Here is a 17754-nt window from a genome sequence, read left to right on the forward strand (position 1 = left end):
ACCACAGTAAGTTAGAAAGAAAAGAGGATTAGTTTGGGCTCTTGTTTTGGAAGAACAAGGTTGAAGGATCTCATCTGGAGATGGCCAGCAGCTTTAAAAAATTATATTAATAGTGAAGCCCTTCTTGCTGGCAGGAGTCCTGAGAATGGTACTGAGCCTCCCATGGGATTGTACATGTGTATATGGGTCTCCTTGGGTCTTTCTCTACCTCTTTTTATAAACCTACCAGGATTTAATCATGGTGGTAGTGGGGTTCTAGCCAAACGACCTTATCTAATCCTTCTTACTTACTGAAAGTTCCACCTCTGAACACCATAGTCATATTAAGTTCCTATAGTCTTACTTTGCAATGGGAATTAAATTCTTGTGCCTGAAGTTTTAAGAGATGCACTCAAATCATCTCCAAATCACTGTTCTTTGTTCTGACTAAAATGTTTGAGTGAAATAAGTATAACCTTTGTCTTGGTCACAAGTCCAAATCTGTCAAGTTCAAAGACTTAGAATCCAGGGATATGTATGAAACTCAATCCTTAACCTTTACACCTTCCTCTGTTTAAAAATTTTCTTTTCTAGGATTATCCCTCTCTGGGGCTGATGACTGAAAAGCTATCCCAGAAGAATATCAACTTGATCTTTGCAGTAACTAAAAATGTAGTCAATCTATACCAGGTAACTATGCCTTTGAGACTTCCTGGAGTAGGTTGACCACGTGATAGATGGACCTTTCCCAGGCAACCAACCCATGCTGCCATTGACCAGGGTCCTAACTGGGAAAGATCCTGTTTCAATTCATTTCCCTGGGTGCTTAGCATTCTTCCACATTGCCCTTTGCCTCTTACCTCTAACCTACTGGGAAGGGTATGCTTGTATTTGTGGTGGGGGAGTGGAGGGAATTTCCTATTGTTTTACTCAGGGCTAAATAACTGGCTAAGACAAGTGAAATATCCCAAACCTTCCTCCAATCTTTAGTTCAAGACTCTTAGTTTGATTTGGGGTAGGCTTTAGGAAGACAATCACTTCCCTTCTGTAAGTTCTGACATCTTTGTTTTCCTTTCTAGAACTACAGTGAACTCATCCCAGGGACCACAGTGGGGGTTCTGTCTGCTGATTCCAGCAATGTTCTCCAGCTCATTGTTGATGCATATAGTGTAAGTGTCTTATACTGGGAATGGGCCTTGCTGAGTCAAACTTGCTGTTCTTCACTAGAAGATTTGGCAATCCTGGTTGCCAGGGTACCAGGTAGATTTTCTGCTTGTTACGTTCTCCAAGTCAGCAATGCCAACCCTGGGAGATGTGCAGCTTTCTGAGAAGGAAATGACCTAGGAAGGGATGGGAGGGAACAGCAGGAGCCACGAGTGGGGAACATAGAGAAGGTAGAATTAGGTGGGATGAGATAGAGGCAGAGTGAAAGAGCAGGCTTCAACAACAGAGAAAAGATGCAGCAAAACCAGAGATAATAAGGTTGATTAAAACCAACCACAACTAGGTAACCAGTGTTTCTATCTAAGATGACCCACATGAATCCTTCCTGTTACATGTTTATGAGGCTAGCAGCAGGGTATAGCTAGTTTGGAATTTGCCCAGACTCATGTGGAGGCTGTAGAGACCAGAAGCAGGAGCAGATTTCCATATGGGAAATAGAACAGGAAACAAGCTCCTAGGATGCTCTAGCAGCTGCTAGGCCACTCACCCTAGGGTAAGTCCAAGGTCTTCTGATAGACTTTACTTGGGATGCAACTGGCTTTGGCCCATTTCCTTTCAGCTCATTTCCTTTCCTCCTTTTGCCCTTTTCTACTCAGAAAATCCGTTCCAAAGTTGAACTAGAAGTGCGTGACCTCCCTGAGGAGTTGTCTCTATCCTTCAATGCCACCTGCCTGAACAACGAGGTCATTCCAGGCCTCAAGTCCTGTGTGGGGCTCAAGATTGGAGACACGGTGAGGTGGGACAGGCAAGGGCCATATTTGCAGCTCTGACTCTGGCCTGGGCCTCTGCATACCCATGGACATTCCAATCCCTGCCTTTCCCACATCTTCTCACTGAAGGACATTACAAGTTAGATGTATTAGAGGACGGTTCTATTTCCTACACTTTCTGCATCTGCAGAATGAATTTCACTAACAGGAGCTTTAAGAACTTCTATTGTGGTTACTTCTGTTTCTATATACACATTTGCTTGCAAATAAAAATGTTTGTGTATGTGTGTGCACACATGTGTGTGCATGTGTGTGTCTGTGTGTCTGTGTCTGTGTCTGTTGATACTGGAGTTTGAGCTCAAGGTCTTGTGCTTGCTAGGCAAGCTGGAGCCAGGCTTCCAGTCTATAAAAAGCTATTCCTTATTTTTACCTCTTGAAAGGTAATGTCTTTTCTTTGCAGTACAAAATGGCGATATCATCTTTCCTTTTTTTTAATTGAGCACTAACTATATACTGGCATCATTCTAGCTACTAGCAATTCAACAGCAAATGGAACAGGAAGAAATACCTGCCTCATGAAATTTGAGAATATAAATGTCCATTGTACGCCTTCCTTTTTTCTATACCCTTCCTTCTTTCCTTCCTTCCTCTTTCTTTTCTTTCTTCCATTCCCTCCCCTTCTTCTCCCCTTCCTTCCCTCTCTCTCCTCCCTCTCTTTCCTCCTTCTGTCTCCTCCCTCTCTTCCTTTATCCCTCCCTCCCTTCCTCTCTCTTTCTCTTTCTCTTTCTTTTTTTCATTTCTTCCTTTTTCATTTCTTCCTTACTTCCTTTCTTATGCTAATCCTAGGACTTGAACTCAGTGTTTGGACACTGTCTCTTAGCATTTTTGCTCAGGGCTAGCACTATACCACTTGAGCTACGGTTCTACCTCTGCCATTTTTGGTGTTTTATTGGAAATAAGAGTCTCATAGACTTTCCTGCCTGGGCTGGCTTTGAACCACAATCCTTAGATCTCAGCCTCTTGAGTATTTAGGATTACATGCATGGGGCACCAGTGCCTGGCTCTCTGCAGCTTTTCTTATTCCCTAGTTCTCTTCTGCTCTGTTTAAGGAGAGTTTAAGGAGAGAGAGATTGGTGAAGGAGTGAGGAAAAAGGGAGGGAAATGAATCTTGGAAACGTCAATCTTTCAATAGGTCTATTGATCTTTCTGTTAGTTGATTTTCTAGGTTACATGTGCTCACATCTCATGTAAGAAATGTTTGCTTGTGATGAAATGTTATATGGAAATCCCCCAGTTTATGGCTGCACACTCTGTGGCATTATGGGCTATGAAGTAGTACTCTGTTGTTGTTTTTTTGGTCATTTGTGGGGCTTGAACTCTGGGCCTGGGCACTGTCCTTGCACTCTTCAGCTCAAGGTGAGCACTCTACCGCTTGAGCCACAGCACCACTTGAAGTAGTACTTTGTATGTCTTGCTGATACTATGTAATCAGCCCAGCTGGCTTCACTGGCTGGAGTACAGTGTTTTACAAGTTCGGAAGATTCTGTTCTGCTTGACCTGGTTTGCTTCAAGTATAGGAAACCTTCTATTTCCTGTTTGTGACCAGGTCTTTCTTTGTGTCTAGCCAGATAGTTCCAGTGGCACAACTCCCCTAGTGTTCTTGTTCTTGCTGTGCAGAACTTGGTAGAGGGAAGGCCACGGGACTCGGATCACAGGCAGATTAGAGTCTCACTTTGGGATTTGGTGGCAGGACATGAACAGGGAAAATTTTCCATTCTTCCAGGGCTGGAGTGCTAACTGGGCCTGAATGCCATCTGTCTTTCCATCCAGGTGAGCTTCAGCATCGAAGCCAAGGTGCGTGGCTGTCCCAAGGAGAAAGAGAAGGCCTTCACCATCAAGCCTGTGGGCTTCAAGGACAGCCTCACAGTCCAGGTCACCTTTGACTGTGACTGTGCCTGCCAGGCCCATGCCCAGCCCTTCAGCCAGCGCTGCAACCATGGCAATGGGACCTTCGAGTGTGGGGTGTGCCGCTGTGGGCCCGGTTGGCTGGGGTCCCAGTGTGAGTGCTCCGAGGAGGATTACCGGCCCTCTCAGCAGGATGAGTGTAGTCCCAAGGAGGGCCAGCCGGCCTGCAGCCAGCGAGGCGAGTGCCTCTGTGGCCAGTGTGTCTGCCACAGCAGTGACTTTGGCAAGATCACCGGCAAGTACTGCGAGTGTGATGACTTCTCCTGTGTTCGCTACAAGGGGGAGATGTGCTCAGGTGAGTAGAGCCTGCCCCAGGGGTTCACATAGCCATACAGGTATACCACCTGTACGCCTGGAAACACAAGGGCGGGCAGAACAGAGTAGATGGTATTCCATTCCAATTGCAGAAAAATAGAAATGAGGAAGGGAGGGAAATAGATCTTTGTTCTCAAAGATGAGACTATGCTTTCAGAGGCTTCTCTCCTTCGAAGAGGAGGAAATATCCAGGTGAAGAGAGTTTTATGTTCTTTTCTTTCTTTTGCTCATTGTGCTAATGTGTGAAATTCCAGTCTTTTTGAGAGTAACAGTGCCTCTTTTCTGCTAAAAAGTAAACCGCGGACTATTGGGCACTGTGGCTCATGTCTATAATCTCAGTTACTCAGGAGACAGAGATCAGGAAGATTGCAGTTCAAGACCAGCCTGAGAAAAAAAGTGAGATCCCATCTTAACCAAGAGCTGGTTGTGGTAGTTCATGTCTGTCATCCCAGCTAAGTGAGGAAACATAAATAGGAGGATCACAGTCCAGGCTGGCTTTAGCATAAATATGAGACTCTATTTTGAAAATAACTAAAGCAAAAGAGCTGGAGGCATGGGGCTCAGCTGGTACTCCAGTACTGCAAAAAAAAAGTCATTGACTGATGGTAATTAAGCCATCGGAATTAAAAAAACAATATATAACAATATATAAAGTTAATAATAACTGTATGGGAATTTATCTTTTTATCTCAAGACAGTTGAAATTGTACACTATATGCAAGCCATTGCAACCAGAAAATGGGGTGTACTCTTTGTTGCATACATATTAGCCTTATTTTGTCACCATTTTTGTTCTAGAGCTGTGTTGTCTAATATGGTAGCCACTAGCTACATGTGGCCATGTGAGTTGAGTGAGACTGAAAACATAAATTCAGCCAGGTTCCTGGTGGCTCACACCTGGAATCTTAGCAACTTGGGAGGCTGATGTTCATGGTTAGAAGCAGCCCAGCAGATAAATGCAAGAGACTCTTTCTTATCTCCATCTAACCAGCAAAAAGCCAGAAACAAAAGCATGGCTCAAGTGGTAGAGTTCCAGTCTTGAGCAAAATAGCGAAACAAGAGCGAGAATCATTGAATTGAAGCCTCAGTATTGGCACAAAACCAAGCAAACAAAAAAAAAACCCGAAACAGCAATATAAAAAAGCCAAAACATAAGTTCAGTTGGCCAGTAGTCACATGTAGCTAGTGTCTTTCATGTTGGATGGTACAGGTACAGAACATTTCAGTGGGGCAGAGAGTTCTACTGGGCAGCATTTCCTCAGAGAGAACCTACCTACAAATTGGGGTTATAATTTTAAGTCCTTCTACTTAAAGGAGGTTGAGTTGTCCTCACTACAAAACTCAGTAAAGGCTTAAGGATGGTGGACTGATCAACTCAGACTGATTTCTCCTTGTCTCCTAGACCAGTCAGAAGAAGAATGAATGTTAATACAATCTTTATCTACAGACATGTTGACAGTACTATCAGAGGGCAAACAGATGGCTGGTTTTCCCTTGGGCCCTGGAAATAGACTTTTTTCTAGTTCATTAACCACCGTTATTTAATTCTTCTTGTGACAGATAGATTGTAGACATTTGCAAGTCGGTTGGAACTGTAATAGGGGTGTACCGTGGGGCCAATGGAAGAATGTTTCATAATTATTTTCTACCATGGCTCATGATCCACATTAGTTTCATTTGCATTGGAGTTTAACTAGCTGGGCTACTAGACACATTTTAACACTTATATAAGCCCTGAAAAATATTCAGTTAGGAAGATAAATCTCATTCTCAAACATACCTTGAAAACATTTTTATTTTTATTTTTATTTTTTTGAAAACATTTTTAAAAGCTGCCTTAAAAAAACTCCAATAATGTTTCTTTCACAAAAAAAGACTGACAAAACTTGAAAGAAAAAATATTTGGAGGAAAGCAATGTCAATATTTAACAGGGGAGGCCTGCAGCATTCATGCTGGGACACACCCACTATTCCTGCAGGCCCAGTCATCTCTGGTGCTGTGGTGGGTAGATCCACATAGACTGTTTCCTTTAGCCAGCACTGAAACCATACAGCCAAATGACCAGTGTCAAGCTGCTCTGGTTCCTGCCTGTGGTCCATGCAGGAAACACTTGTGTCCAGAGGGAAACTCAGGAGCCCACAGCAGCCTTCTCTGCCACTTCCTGCCAGGGTATCATGTGCCCAGCACACCTCCCGTCTGGGTCCTGTGGTCTGTCATCGTCTCCTTAGGGACAGAACGCTTTATGCCAGTATTCGGGTGAAGAAGATGACTCCTGACTGCCCAGAGCTACTCAGCCCAGCATGCCTTTGTCTCTTAGCTTCATGGCAGGCCCAGTGGTCTGTCCTTGACCACATGCTGGGGCTTAGGAGGCAGAACTGGAGGGAGACATTATTGCATGCTATCTAGTGAGCTTTCATTTCCCCAGACCCTGGCCACTTCCCTCCCTCCTTATTGGACTTAGAGGTTGGCCACTGTCGGCATTCTGCCTTAGACAGGTAGTGAATCCTTTTCCTTGGGCTCTTTCCTACTTACTACATCCAAGCCTATGGACTGTCTGCTACCTGTCCTGTACTGTAGTGGTGTGGGATGGAGAGGAATAAATAAGAAAATTTCATTTTTTATTAACTTACCAAAAGATAATTTATCACATGAGGAAGAATCTTCTAGATCCTAGAAATGAGGTCTTGCAGGAAACTACTGGAGAAAGAAAGCCTGGGCAGTTTCCCCAAAGGAGGACTGCCTGATGAATCTCAAAGGCAAGTTGGTCCACTAGAAGAGGCATGGAATGAGGACTCAGCCTGAGAGTCTAGCTGTGCAGGGAGAATGATCCAATGCCCTCACCTCGGCACCTCCACCCCAGCTTTTTTCCTTCTTCCCTCATCTCTTCCATTCCTTGCTCCCCTCCTCTGGCTTTCTTATGAACTCAGCCTCAGCCTCCCTTTTGTTGGAGGAGTGCCAGTCCTGTGACATTAGCACACTGTGGTTTCCTTTTAAGGGTTGGCTCTGCCAGAGTGTGGGGTCAGCCTGCTGGCTCTGGCTGGTGACTTCCATTCCCTACCTCACTCCCTGGCTGGCTCAGCAAGTCAGATTGTCAAAGATCACTTTGTGTGGCCTCACAAAGGAAACAGTATGGGACGAGGGTTCTGAGCAGGCCGGGGCCTCTGAGTCCATATTTCCTTCCTTCTCTTGTTCAGAAGCCATGGCCCAAAGCGAGGCATAGTGGATGCTGTGGGTCCCACTTTGCTGGTTGGCATTCCCACTCCCTGCCTGCCATGAGGTCAGCTGAGAATAGCTCACAGCTGGCCCTTCCTTGGAACCTTGGCCTTTGCTAATAGGAGCTGCTTTGCTCTCATACAATGACCAAGGACTGATGGATGTGGTTTCCACAAGGCCAAGCCTTGGCTTCTAGATAAGCCTAGCTCTGTGGAGCCATTCATGCTCTAGAGCCCACCCCACCATGGATTCAGGTTGAACAGATTCTCTGTCAAAGACCAAATTCCTGCTGGCCTTTTTTTTTTTTTTTTGGTGCCAGTTTTTGGGTTTTAATTCAGGGCTGGATGCTATCCCTTAGTTTTTTGTTTTGTTTTCTCTCAAGGATAGCACTCTGCAACTTGAACCACAGGTCCACTTCTGGCTTTCTTTTTGGTGGTTAATTAGAGATAAGAGTCTCATAGACTTTCCTGCTCAGGCTGGTTTTGAACTGTGATCTTCAGATGTCAGCCTTCTGAGCAGCTAGGAGTATAAGTGTGAGCCACTAGCGCCCAGCGCCTGTTGGATTTGATGCTTGCTCTACACTGTGTCCATCCATCCCACTGCCCTAGTAAGACACTTAAGAATCCTTATCAGATATTGCTTTCAGGGAAGCCAGCCTCAAAACTCAGACTTTCTGCCTTTCCCAATCTTCTGCCTCCTCCCATCTGCTCTCCAGGTAGGCATGCTCATCCTTCTTGAGAAACACACATTTCTTTCCATGGCACCTGGGGAATAACTGAGTTTTATTTATTTGGTTACTTGGTCATTTTTGTTGTGTTTGACTCTCAAATGCCAGTGTGGTCACAGAGAGCAGTGTTGGAGTTACAGGCAAAGGGACCCACAGTGGCCAAGAGATACTAGTTGCACCCATTGGGTTGAATGGAAACAGTAGGTGCTAGCTAGTGGTATATGAGCCTGGTCTTGTCCCACATCCTCTTCTCCACCTCTCTGGGACCACCTGCTTACACAGTGACCAAGTTACTAGACCAATATTCCCCTTTACTTTACCTCTCCTTTACTTCCTGCATTTCCTTCAATTAACAATCACATTTTAATTTTGCATCTACTTTCTGATTCTAAGTTCTAGGGAATGAGTCATATTCTGTGGTTTTTAAAACCTAGCTTGTTAAAGCCTTGTAAAGGAATATTGTGAGGGCTAGGTGTGGTGGTACACTTCTGCTAGCAGAGAGGCAAAAGTAGCAGGATCAAGGTTTGAGGCCAACTCAGGCAAAAACATGAGATTCTATCACACACACACACACACACACACACACACACACACACACACACACACACACACACAGGAAAACAGATAAGCAAGCAAACAGTCATAAAATAAGAGTTAAAAATAGAGGAATATATGGGCTGGGAAGGTGGCTCAGTGGTAGAGTGCTTGCCTTGCATGCCTGAGGCCCTGGGTTCGATTCCTCTGCACCACATAAGCAAAAAGAAAAGAGCCAGAGGTGGCGCTGTGGCTCAAGTTGTAGAGCGCTAACCTTGAACTGAAGAGCTGAGGGACTGCGCTCAGGCCCAGAGTTCAGGCCCCATGACCGGACCCCCCCCCCTCAAAAAAATAGAGGAATATATTACATAATTGGAGAGCAAATGATAGTTCATACAGCCTAAGAAAGGCAGAAAAAAATTTCTGAGAGCAAGGAGCATTTTAGTTGGGCCTTAGAGAGTGAATGGGAGTTTGGTAGGGGTTGTGGAATAATAGGGCAGTCTAGGTGGAGGGAACAGGATGAACAGAAAATATTAGGACATACAGCTCTACAGAAGGTGGTAAACAATTCAGTGTCAGCTAAGATGTGGAAATGTGAGATGGAAATATGTATAGCCATTGTAATGGCTATACAATATTTGCTAAGGACTTCAGGTTTAATCCTTTAGATGGTATGGAATTCTTTAGGCTTTTTATCCAGATGAAGACTGAAGATACAGCTCAAGCAGAACACCTGCCTAGCAAGCTCAAAGTCTCTAAGTTCAAATGTCAGTATCACCAAAAAAAAATAATTAAATTTTTAAAAAGCTGATGAACATTAAGGTTGAGTTGACTGATGTTTTGCAACAATGGTTCTCAACTCGAAGGAAGGAGCTATTTTGGCCATGTCTGGTGATATTCTTCGTGCTGCAACTGAAATGAGGCTATAGACATTTTGTGAGTGGAGCCCAAAGAGATTAAACATTCCCAGTGTGTAGGACAGACTCCTCTAGTAATCAAGTATACAGGTTGAGAAACTGTGCCTCAGAAAGAGCATCCTGGCTGCAGAGGAAAGGTAGGTTGAATCAAGAAAGGGAGATGACTTAGAATTATCTCAGGATGGACCCAGGTTTGGGGAAGTATCCTTAGTGAGGCCCAGAAACATAGCCATCAAAAATTCCCTTTTTTTCTGGGTACTGGTGGCTCATACCTGGTAATCCTAGCTGCTCAGGTGGCTGAGATATGAGCATTGTGGTTCAAAGCTAGTCATTCAGCCAAGTTCATGAGGTTTATCTCAATTAACCACCAAAAAACCAGAAGTGGAGCTGAGTGCCAGCCTTGTGCAAAAAAAAGCTAAGCATCAGTACCTAAGCCCTGAGTTCAAGCTCAGTACTAGTATGAAAACACCACTACCACCACCACCACCACCACCACCAACAACAACAACAACAAAGGCAAACAAACATAAAAGTCAAACAACTCCCTTTCTGTCCCATTCACTTGAATAGTTGAATACATTTGAATTCCTAAAATGTTCTATCCTCAACATTTCTCAATGGTATTAAGCACAGTTACAAGACATTCTGTTAATAATTTTAGTCTCTCTTCTTCCACAAGTTAAACTGATTTCATGTTTAACTACATAAAGACCCCCTTTTCTATATGTTAGGAGTATTCTGGAAAGACCATCTGAATATAAATAGAGGAAAGCAGTGTTTACAGCATCACATGGTGGCTTAGCAACTGAGATCTGAAGTTAGAATGACTTTACTTTGAGCTCTAACCCTGTTTATGAGCTGTGTGGTCTTGGGAAAGTTCCTTAACTTCTCTGACCCTACAAGAAATAAGTAGAATAGCTTACAAAGAACTTGGCACAAGGCTTGGTTCATATTTAAATACTCAATAAATATTAGTGGATATCACGATTATTGTTGTGAGTATTGTTGGCACCCTTTCCACTGGGAATAATCACTTCATTCATTGGTTTGGAAAATAGAGTTTGCTTCTTTAAATGCATTCAAGGCCATCTTAATACATGTCCTGGGGCCATAAAAGCTGTAGTAAAGTCACATGTACAAGAGAAACAAGATAAGCAAGACAGGTTGCACTTGTGAAGCTGGCAGCAGTACTGTGTCTACAGCTTCCAAAATTCATCATGGAAATGCTTTTGCAGCTTTGGTGTGTGGAGGCAGGAAGGATAGTATATAGAGGCTTGGTGGAGGCCAGCATACTATGTGACATCATGGCTAACAACTGTCTCGACTGCTGTTCACCTTAGGAAAGAAAATCTCTCCTGTCTTCGCTTAGCTCCTCTTGCTTCCTCTGTCTTTTTTTTTGGTATTCCTGAGATGATATAAGACTGGCTCTCAGCAGGCTGTGAGGCAGGCAGATTTGTTCTCTATGCTTACTTGGCTCTGTTGACCAAGTCCATGGGCTCTCAGTGTCTTCAGTCTGCCCTGTGCATGCCCCATTCCATGTCTCCTGCATTTGGATCATTTGGTGCCCCTCCCCTTCCTAGGCACTGGTCCTAGGCTGGGCTTGGACCTCTCCATCCCTCCATTCTCCTGTGGTGCAGCTGTCCTGTCTGGAGTCCACGCTCCAGACCCTTGCTTATTGCTTGAATCAGGACACCAAGCTGATTTGAGAAACACAGTCATTGACTGGAGGCTGGTTTGTTAGTGGGAGGACTGTCTTGTCCAAATTGGAACCTATGTTGGTGTCCAACCCACCTGGGAAGTGATAGTGAAGATCCTCTGGTCAGATAAGGAGGACAGAGGCCCTATCAGGTCAAAGGGGGAGAGTTTGGGAGTCTGGGTGGGGGTGGGGATTTTGCTATTACCAGGCTGCCTCATCAAAGCTTCTGCTGTGGACACAGGCTGTGGTGTGGTGCTGTGTCAGTACACAGGGCTAAAGAGTTGGCTTCCCATCATTAGATGGAAGGGGCAGAGAAGGAGGGAGGAGGGGTTTGAACAGGGTAAGAGGAAGGGTGAGAGCTTGACATTGCTTTGCTTTCCAAGCCCTGTCACCTTTGGGGGCTCCTAACGAGTTGAGTTTGTCCCACCAGGCTCCCTGGTTGTGAACCTGCTTCTTGCCCACCTGCAGGAACATCCTTCATCTTGTTGGGAGAGCAGGGAGGAAGTACAGTTTGCTGACCTGGGGGAGAGACACTCACTAGCTGGTTTGCCCTCCTGGGCTCTGTGCTTGCAGGTCATGGCCAGTGCAACTGTGGGGACTGCCAGTGTGACTCTGACTGGACCGGCTTCTACTGCAACTGTACCACACGCACGGACACCTGCATGTCCAGCAATGGGCTGCTGTGTAGTGGCCGGGGCAAGTGTGAATGCGGCAGCTGTGTGTGCATCCAGCCAGGCTCCTATGGAGACACCTGTGAGAAGTGCCCCACCTGCCCAGATGCCTGCACTTTTAAGAAGTGAGTGGACAGTGTGGCAGAGTTAGGAGGCTGGGCGGGGGGTGATGGTGGTGGTTGAGATCCCTCAACTCCCACGGTTCTGACTCCTAGTCACCAATGCTTTAGGGAGAAGAGTCTACTCCAGTCAAATGTTTACTCTGTCCAGTGAAAGCTTTGCACTGGGGGAGGTGGAGATAGGAGCAACTGTGAAGGGGGTCAATGTTGTACCAGCTGGACAGGGTCCAAGGACCCCTCCCAGGATGGCATCCCAAACCCCTTTGAATGGGATGAAGGCTAAAGCAACATTCTCTGGAGCATTCCATGTTGATGTTTGGACTCTGAGGGGGGCGGGGCAGGGACTGGAGTTATTGGGGACACTGTGTGAAATAGGCATTTTGCCAGTAGCAGCTCCTTCCATTTGCACAACAGAGGAAGCCACTGTGGGCCCACACCCACAATTCTGCCATTCCTTTTCCCACTGTAGGCAGCCAGATTCACAGTCATGCACTCTGGATTGCTCTAGGGGACACCATGCTTAGACGGGACCCATGCTTGTTTAAATGCTCTGTTGTCACTGTCAGGAAATTCTTAACAAATTTTGAACAAAATTTTCACTTTGCACAGGGTCTTGAGCTCTGAATCACATGGTCAGTTCTGAGTTTAATCTTCAGAAATGATACAGGGTTCACCAGCATAGCTCTTGAAGTTTAACAAGGCTGGCCATGATGGCACATGCCTGTGATCCTAGTCCTCTGAAAGGCTATGCCAGGAGGATCTGGAGTTCAAGGTTAGCTTGTGTTTCATAGTGAAACTCTATCCTCCTTTTACCTCCCAAAAAGCTTAACAAAGGACTTAGGGGCTGCTGCCTCTCATGGCCAGCCTGTGAATAATGAGATGAATCGACTTCTGAACTCTACACTTGGCTCTGGGCACCTGGGATAGTCTTACAGATGGTGTGTATGTATGTGTACACCCCCCAGTAACGGGGCTTGAACTTGGGGCCTCATGCTTTCCCTTAGTCTTTTTATTCAATGCTATCACTCTCCCACTTGAGCCATACATCCCCTTTCTAGGTGGTTTTTAATTTTTTTCTTTTTGGCTGTCATGGTACTTGAACTCAGGGCTTGGGTACTGCCCCTGAGCTTTTGTGCTCAAGGCTAGCACTCTACCACTTTGAGCCACAGCTCCACTTCCAGTTTTTTTGGGGTGATTAGAGATAAGAGCCTCTCAGACTTTTCTGCCTGGGCTGCTTCAAACCATAACCCTCAGATCTCAGCCTCCTGAGTAGTTAGGGTTATAGGTGTGAGCCACCAATGCATAGCTTGTTTTCCAAATTTTTACCTAAACAAATGTGATGATTATTTTTACCTTTTTACTAAAGGTAGAGATGATTTCTGTACGGAGGCCAGAGTTAGACCGGGCCATGCTTAGGCTTGCTCTTCTTTGTCCTAATGGCGTGTCGTCTCTCCTTTAGGGAATGTGTGGAGTGTAAGAAATTTGACCGGGGAGTCCTGCAGGAGGAAAACACCTGTAACCGTTATTGCCGTGATGAGATTGAGTCTGTGAAGGAGCTTAGTAAGTTCCGCAAGTCTGGAGTTTCCCACACTCAGGTCCTAAAGAATTCTAGTTTAGTCCCAGATGCTCTCAGCTGCCCTCTGTAAAGTCTAAGAGTAATTCTTACCTCCAAAAACGCTGTGCAGGCTGGATGCGTGGCAGGCAGAGATGAGACTGGCTTCTACCAGTCTGGATCCCCCAGACTCAGCACAACTTAGAAAGTCAGGCAACTCTAACCTACTCTCCAAGGTAAGGGAGATTACTAATGCTCCATTTTATAGATGGAGAAACTGAGGCACAGAGTTGGAGACATGGTTGCCCACCACTGTCATCAGCGAAGTGAGTAATCAGGTTTATTTTATGAAGCCTAAGCAGGGCCCAGGTCTTTGCTTACAGTTCTGGTGATTTAGAAGGCAGCTTTCCCCATACAGATTTGTAACCCACGCCTCTATCCTGAAGTCTCCTAGATTTCTGAGCATCCCTCTTTTTTCTGAATAAGACAGAAGTATGGAATGGGGAGCAAAACTCTAGCCCACAATTATTTTGGTGTGGGACTTTCCTCTGACTTTAAAGATTATCGTTGGTGCTCTCAGTATATCTGGTATGGTTAGCTTGGAGGGAGGCACTGGGTGTTACCAGGGAGATAGCTATCTTCCACAGATAGCAACTGCTATGAAGGAAGAAAGTGCATCCATCTTCAGAGGGAGGCCACAATTAGGGGCAGTCAGGAAGTCAGTTTTGAGAGGGAGTATTGGGGAAAATATATCTCTGGACCTGTTGGCTGATATTAGATGTGGAGTGATTAGGGGCTAGTTTTTCCTCTGGAGGAGATTAGGCTTGCTCTACTTAGCTCAGAGGAAAGAGGCTGCCCAGATGTGGAGATCATTTATCATCTTGATCAGGCAAGAATATTGCAAATTAGTTTATATTTCTTGACTCACCATGTCATCACACTCATTAAGCCTTATCTGTATGAATTTTATGACAGACGAAAATTTCTAAAAGAAAATTTATATATATATATATATATATATATATATATATATATATATATATATATATATCCTTCCAAACTAATGAAGTAGGATTGTAGTACTGCTGTAATCTTTGTTTTGTGGAGGAGGAAGTTGAATCTCAAGAAAATTAGGAAAGGTGTATTGTGTTGTTGAGATTAGGCCCTGCAATCCCCACTCTTTCCTTAGTACGGTGTTTCTGCTGGTGCACTGATGGCTTGTTCACTTCAGGTTGGTTGGATGTGTTTTGAGACTCAGGTTCTAGTCCTTATCCATCACCTATTTGCTGTGTGATTCTGGTGCATTAGCTTAAAATGTTGTCATGTGTCAGTTTTGCTCATCTGGTTTTATCAGCTCAGAGTGTAGTACAACTGGTGGAGGATAAGCCAGTGTCCCTGGCAGGATGTACAAAACATGGGTTGAGTCAGAGAGAAGGATGGCTCTAGGGAGGCTCAGCAGATCAGAACCAAACATGGAAAAACTGCAAGCAAATGATTGGGGAATCATTGAGCAAACCAAGGAAACAAAGAGAGGGAAAGAAACACCTGCTGATGTGAGGCATAGGTTATTCTCCATTCTTTAATTCTTCCTGTAAGGTGGGCATCCTTTTTACAAATATGTGAGCAAAGAGAGATAAGGTCAGATAACTTTTCCAAGATCACACAGCTGAATTAGAATTGAATTTGAATTGGTATAGCATATCTCTTCCTGAGAAAGTAATGAGAATCAAAAGCCTCCTGGGCGGGATAAAACACCAGTGAGGGCCAAAGAGTGACACTTAGCAGACATGTCAGGCATCTCAAATCTAAGCATCTTGCCTAATGTCAGGCTCACAGGGTTTCTTGTAACATAGTTTCCCAGAAGTTCTGTGAGATGTTTTGGAAAGGCTTCATCAGCTAGGAATTGACCTGTTTTCCATTCTTCCATATCCTCCCCTCCCCTCTCCCCTTCTCCCCTAGCTGATACTGGCAAGGATGCAGTGAATTGTACCTATAAGAATGAAGATGACTGTGTTGTCAGATTCCAGTACTATGAAGATGCCAGTGGAAAGTCCATCCTGTATGTGGTCGAAGAGCCAGGTGAGTAAGCTCTGAAGTCTTTCCTATCTCTGGCCCCAGGAGGGAGAGTCACTTTAGGTGGGAGTTTCCACCCAGCCCTCCTCTTACACCAAACAGATAAGCCTGGTCTTAAAAAAGGGGTAAGTTCAAGTCTTCCATTACTGGTCAGAAAGCACTAGTGAGAAAGTGACTCACTAGTTGAATTTCATCAAGGAATGGAACATATCACGGCAGTTTTTTCAGTGGGTAAGGTCTAGATGGTAAGGAAGTTAAATTCTAGGATGTCGTAGCTTACGGCACTTGCTTCATCATAAGAGAGATGGCTGTCATGAGCAGTGGGCCTGCTGCTGCAGAGGTGGACCTGATGCACTGATTATACCAGGTTTATGGTAGGATGCACGGACTTAAGGGGTGGGATGCATGCTTTGATCATAGAGTAAGTAGATGGTGTTTGCTTTCCAGACTCTCCCAGCACATACAGATCAACCACAGGTTTGTCACCATTGGACACTGTAGATTTATGTACTTCATCTGACCTCCTTCATAACCTCTGCTGTTATCCATTATCTATTGCTAAAACAAAATACCCAAGGCTAGGAAATATATAAAGACTAGATTTAGTACTTGTATTTGATTTGCTTAGTATAGATGTATCCCTTAGGAAAGTCTTCATGGCAGGAGGATCAAATAGTTTGTTTGATCATCTGCTGAGTAGATCATAAATTCCATGAATGCAGAAATCATATCCATCTTAACAGTTGTTACATATTTGTTCTTATCTACTTAGACAATACTCAATAAATAGGATTTGAATGAATTAATAAGATTGATTATTCCTAAAATGTACCTGTACACATACACACAGTTATCTATCTATCTATCTATCTATCTATCTATCTATCTATCTATCTATCCATCCATCCATCTATCCATCCATCTACCCACCCACCCACCCATCCATCCTAGCTATATCTTCATATTTACTAGGAGAATGTTGCTGTTTGGGGAAGAAAAGGGATAAAGTTGGGAAAAAGGAAATAGGAAGATCATGAGAGCCACTTTGGGTCCTTTTCCTTGGGAAAAGATGATCACATCTATATCATCCAGGATGTTACTGTTTCTGTAGAGGAGAGTATGATGTCCCCATCTGGAATATTGTTCATCAGCTCTTCCCAGAGGTTTTACCCTTCAAAGGAACCAGAGAAGGTTAAGAAAAGGCAATACCTTCATTTTATTTGGTGACTCCAGGGAAAGCTAGCAGGAAAGAAAAGAGAGGAGATTGGGGACATGTCCATGAGGGAAAGCATGGTTTGATCATGCCTTGTCATACTTCCCCACACCTCCCCCCCCCCCCATCACACTACATTTACACACTGAATGGAATTTTCCATACCTCTGTCCCTTCATATGGTCAAAAAGGCATTATGTATTTATTTTGGGGCCTATCATTACTTTGTCTCCTTGTTATAATTTTTTTGTTGTTACTGTGCTGCTGAGTCACTTGCCAGAATCATTTGTTTGGGGTTTTGAGGTTAGAGTTTACCACCAAAGGTTCTGGAACAAAGGTGTTGATGGCATGGGATGGTTCAAATAACCCTGGGTGGTAACTTTCCAGGCTTCTAGTATCTCTCCTCCACATTAGGAGATGGGATTCCATGTTCAGAGACTCATATTTCCTTTTCATTTTATGGTGCTGGGATTGAAATCTAGGGTTCTTATGAAGATAGAAGCAAGGGCCTGGGAAGGTGGCTCAGTGGTAAAGTGCTTGCCTTGCATGAGGTCCTGGGTTTGATTCCTCAGCACCACATAAGCAGAAAGAAGCTGGAAGCGGTGCTGTGGCTCAAGTGGTAGAGCACTAGCCTTGAGTTGAAGAGGTGAGGGACAGCGCCCAGGCCCAGAGTTCAGGCCCCACGACCTACAAAAAAAAAAAAAAAAAAAGATGGAAGCAAGTTCTCTACCTCTGAGCCATACTGTCAGAGTCTCACATTTCCTATTTGGTTGCTTGGATCTACCTCTCCTCTCACCTGCCCCTCATCACTTCTAGGGGCCATGGTTTGGAAGAGAATGTATAGT

At 44.6% G+C, this 17754-nt stretch overlaps 1 protein-coding gene across 1 annotated transcript in view; it reads left to right on the forward strand.

The window, feature by feature from the left end:
* Itgb3 (integrin subunit beta 3) overlaps positions 1 to 17754 on the forward strand; it is a 64298-nt gene that overhangs the window by 37418 nt on the left and 9126 nt on the right. Inside the window, exons 7-13 of the mRNA XM_070027699.1 lie at positions 574 to 669; positions 1059 to 1148; positions 1800 to 1934; positions 3744 to 4173; positions 11855 to 12077; positions 13531 to 13631; positions 15583 to 15702. Coding sequence (XP_069883800.1) covers positions 574 to 669; positions 1059 to 1148; positions 1800 to 1934; positions 3744 to 4173; positions 11855 to 12077; positions 13531 to 13631; positions 15583 to 15702 — 1195 coding nt within the window. The remainder of the gene's footprint in view (positions 1 to 573; positions 670 to 1058; positions 1149 to 1799; positions 1935 to 3743; positions 4174 to 11854; positions 12078 to 13530; positions 13632 to 15582; positions 15703 to 17754) is intronic.

Source organism: Dipodomys merriami, unplaced genomic scaffold (assembly GCF_024711535.1).
Source record: "Dipodomys merriami isolate MVZ:Mamm:240054 unplaced genomic scaffold, mDipMer1.0.p SCAF_19, whole genome shotgun sequence".
Taxonomy (NCBI): Eukaryota; Metazoa; Chordata; class Mammalia; order Rodentia; family Heteromyidae; genus Dipodomys; species Dipodomys merriami.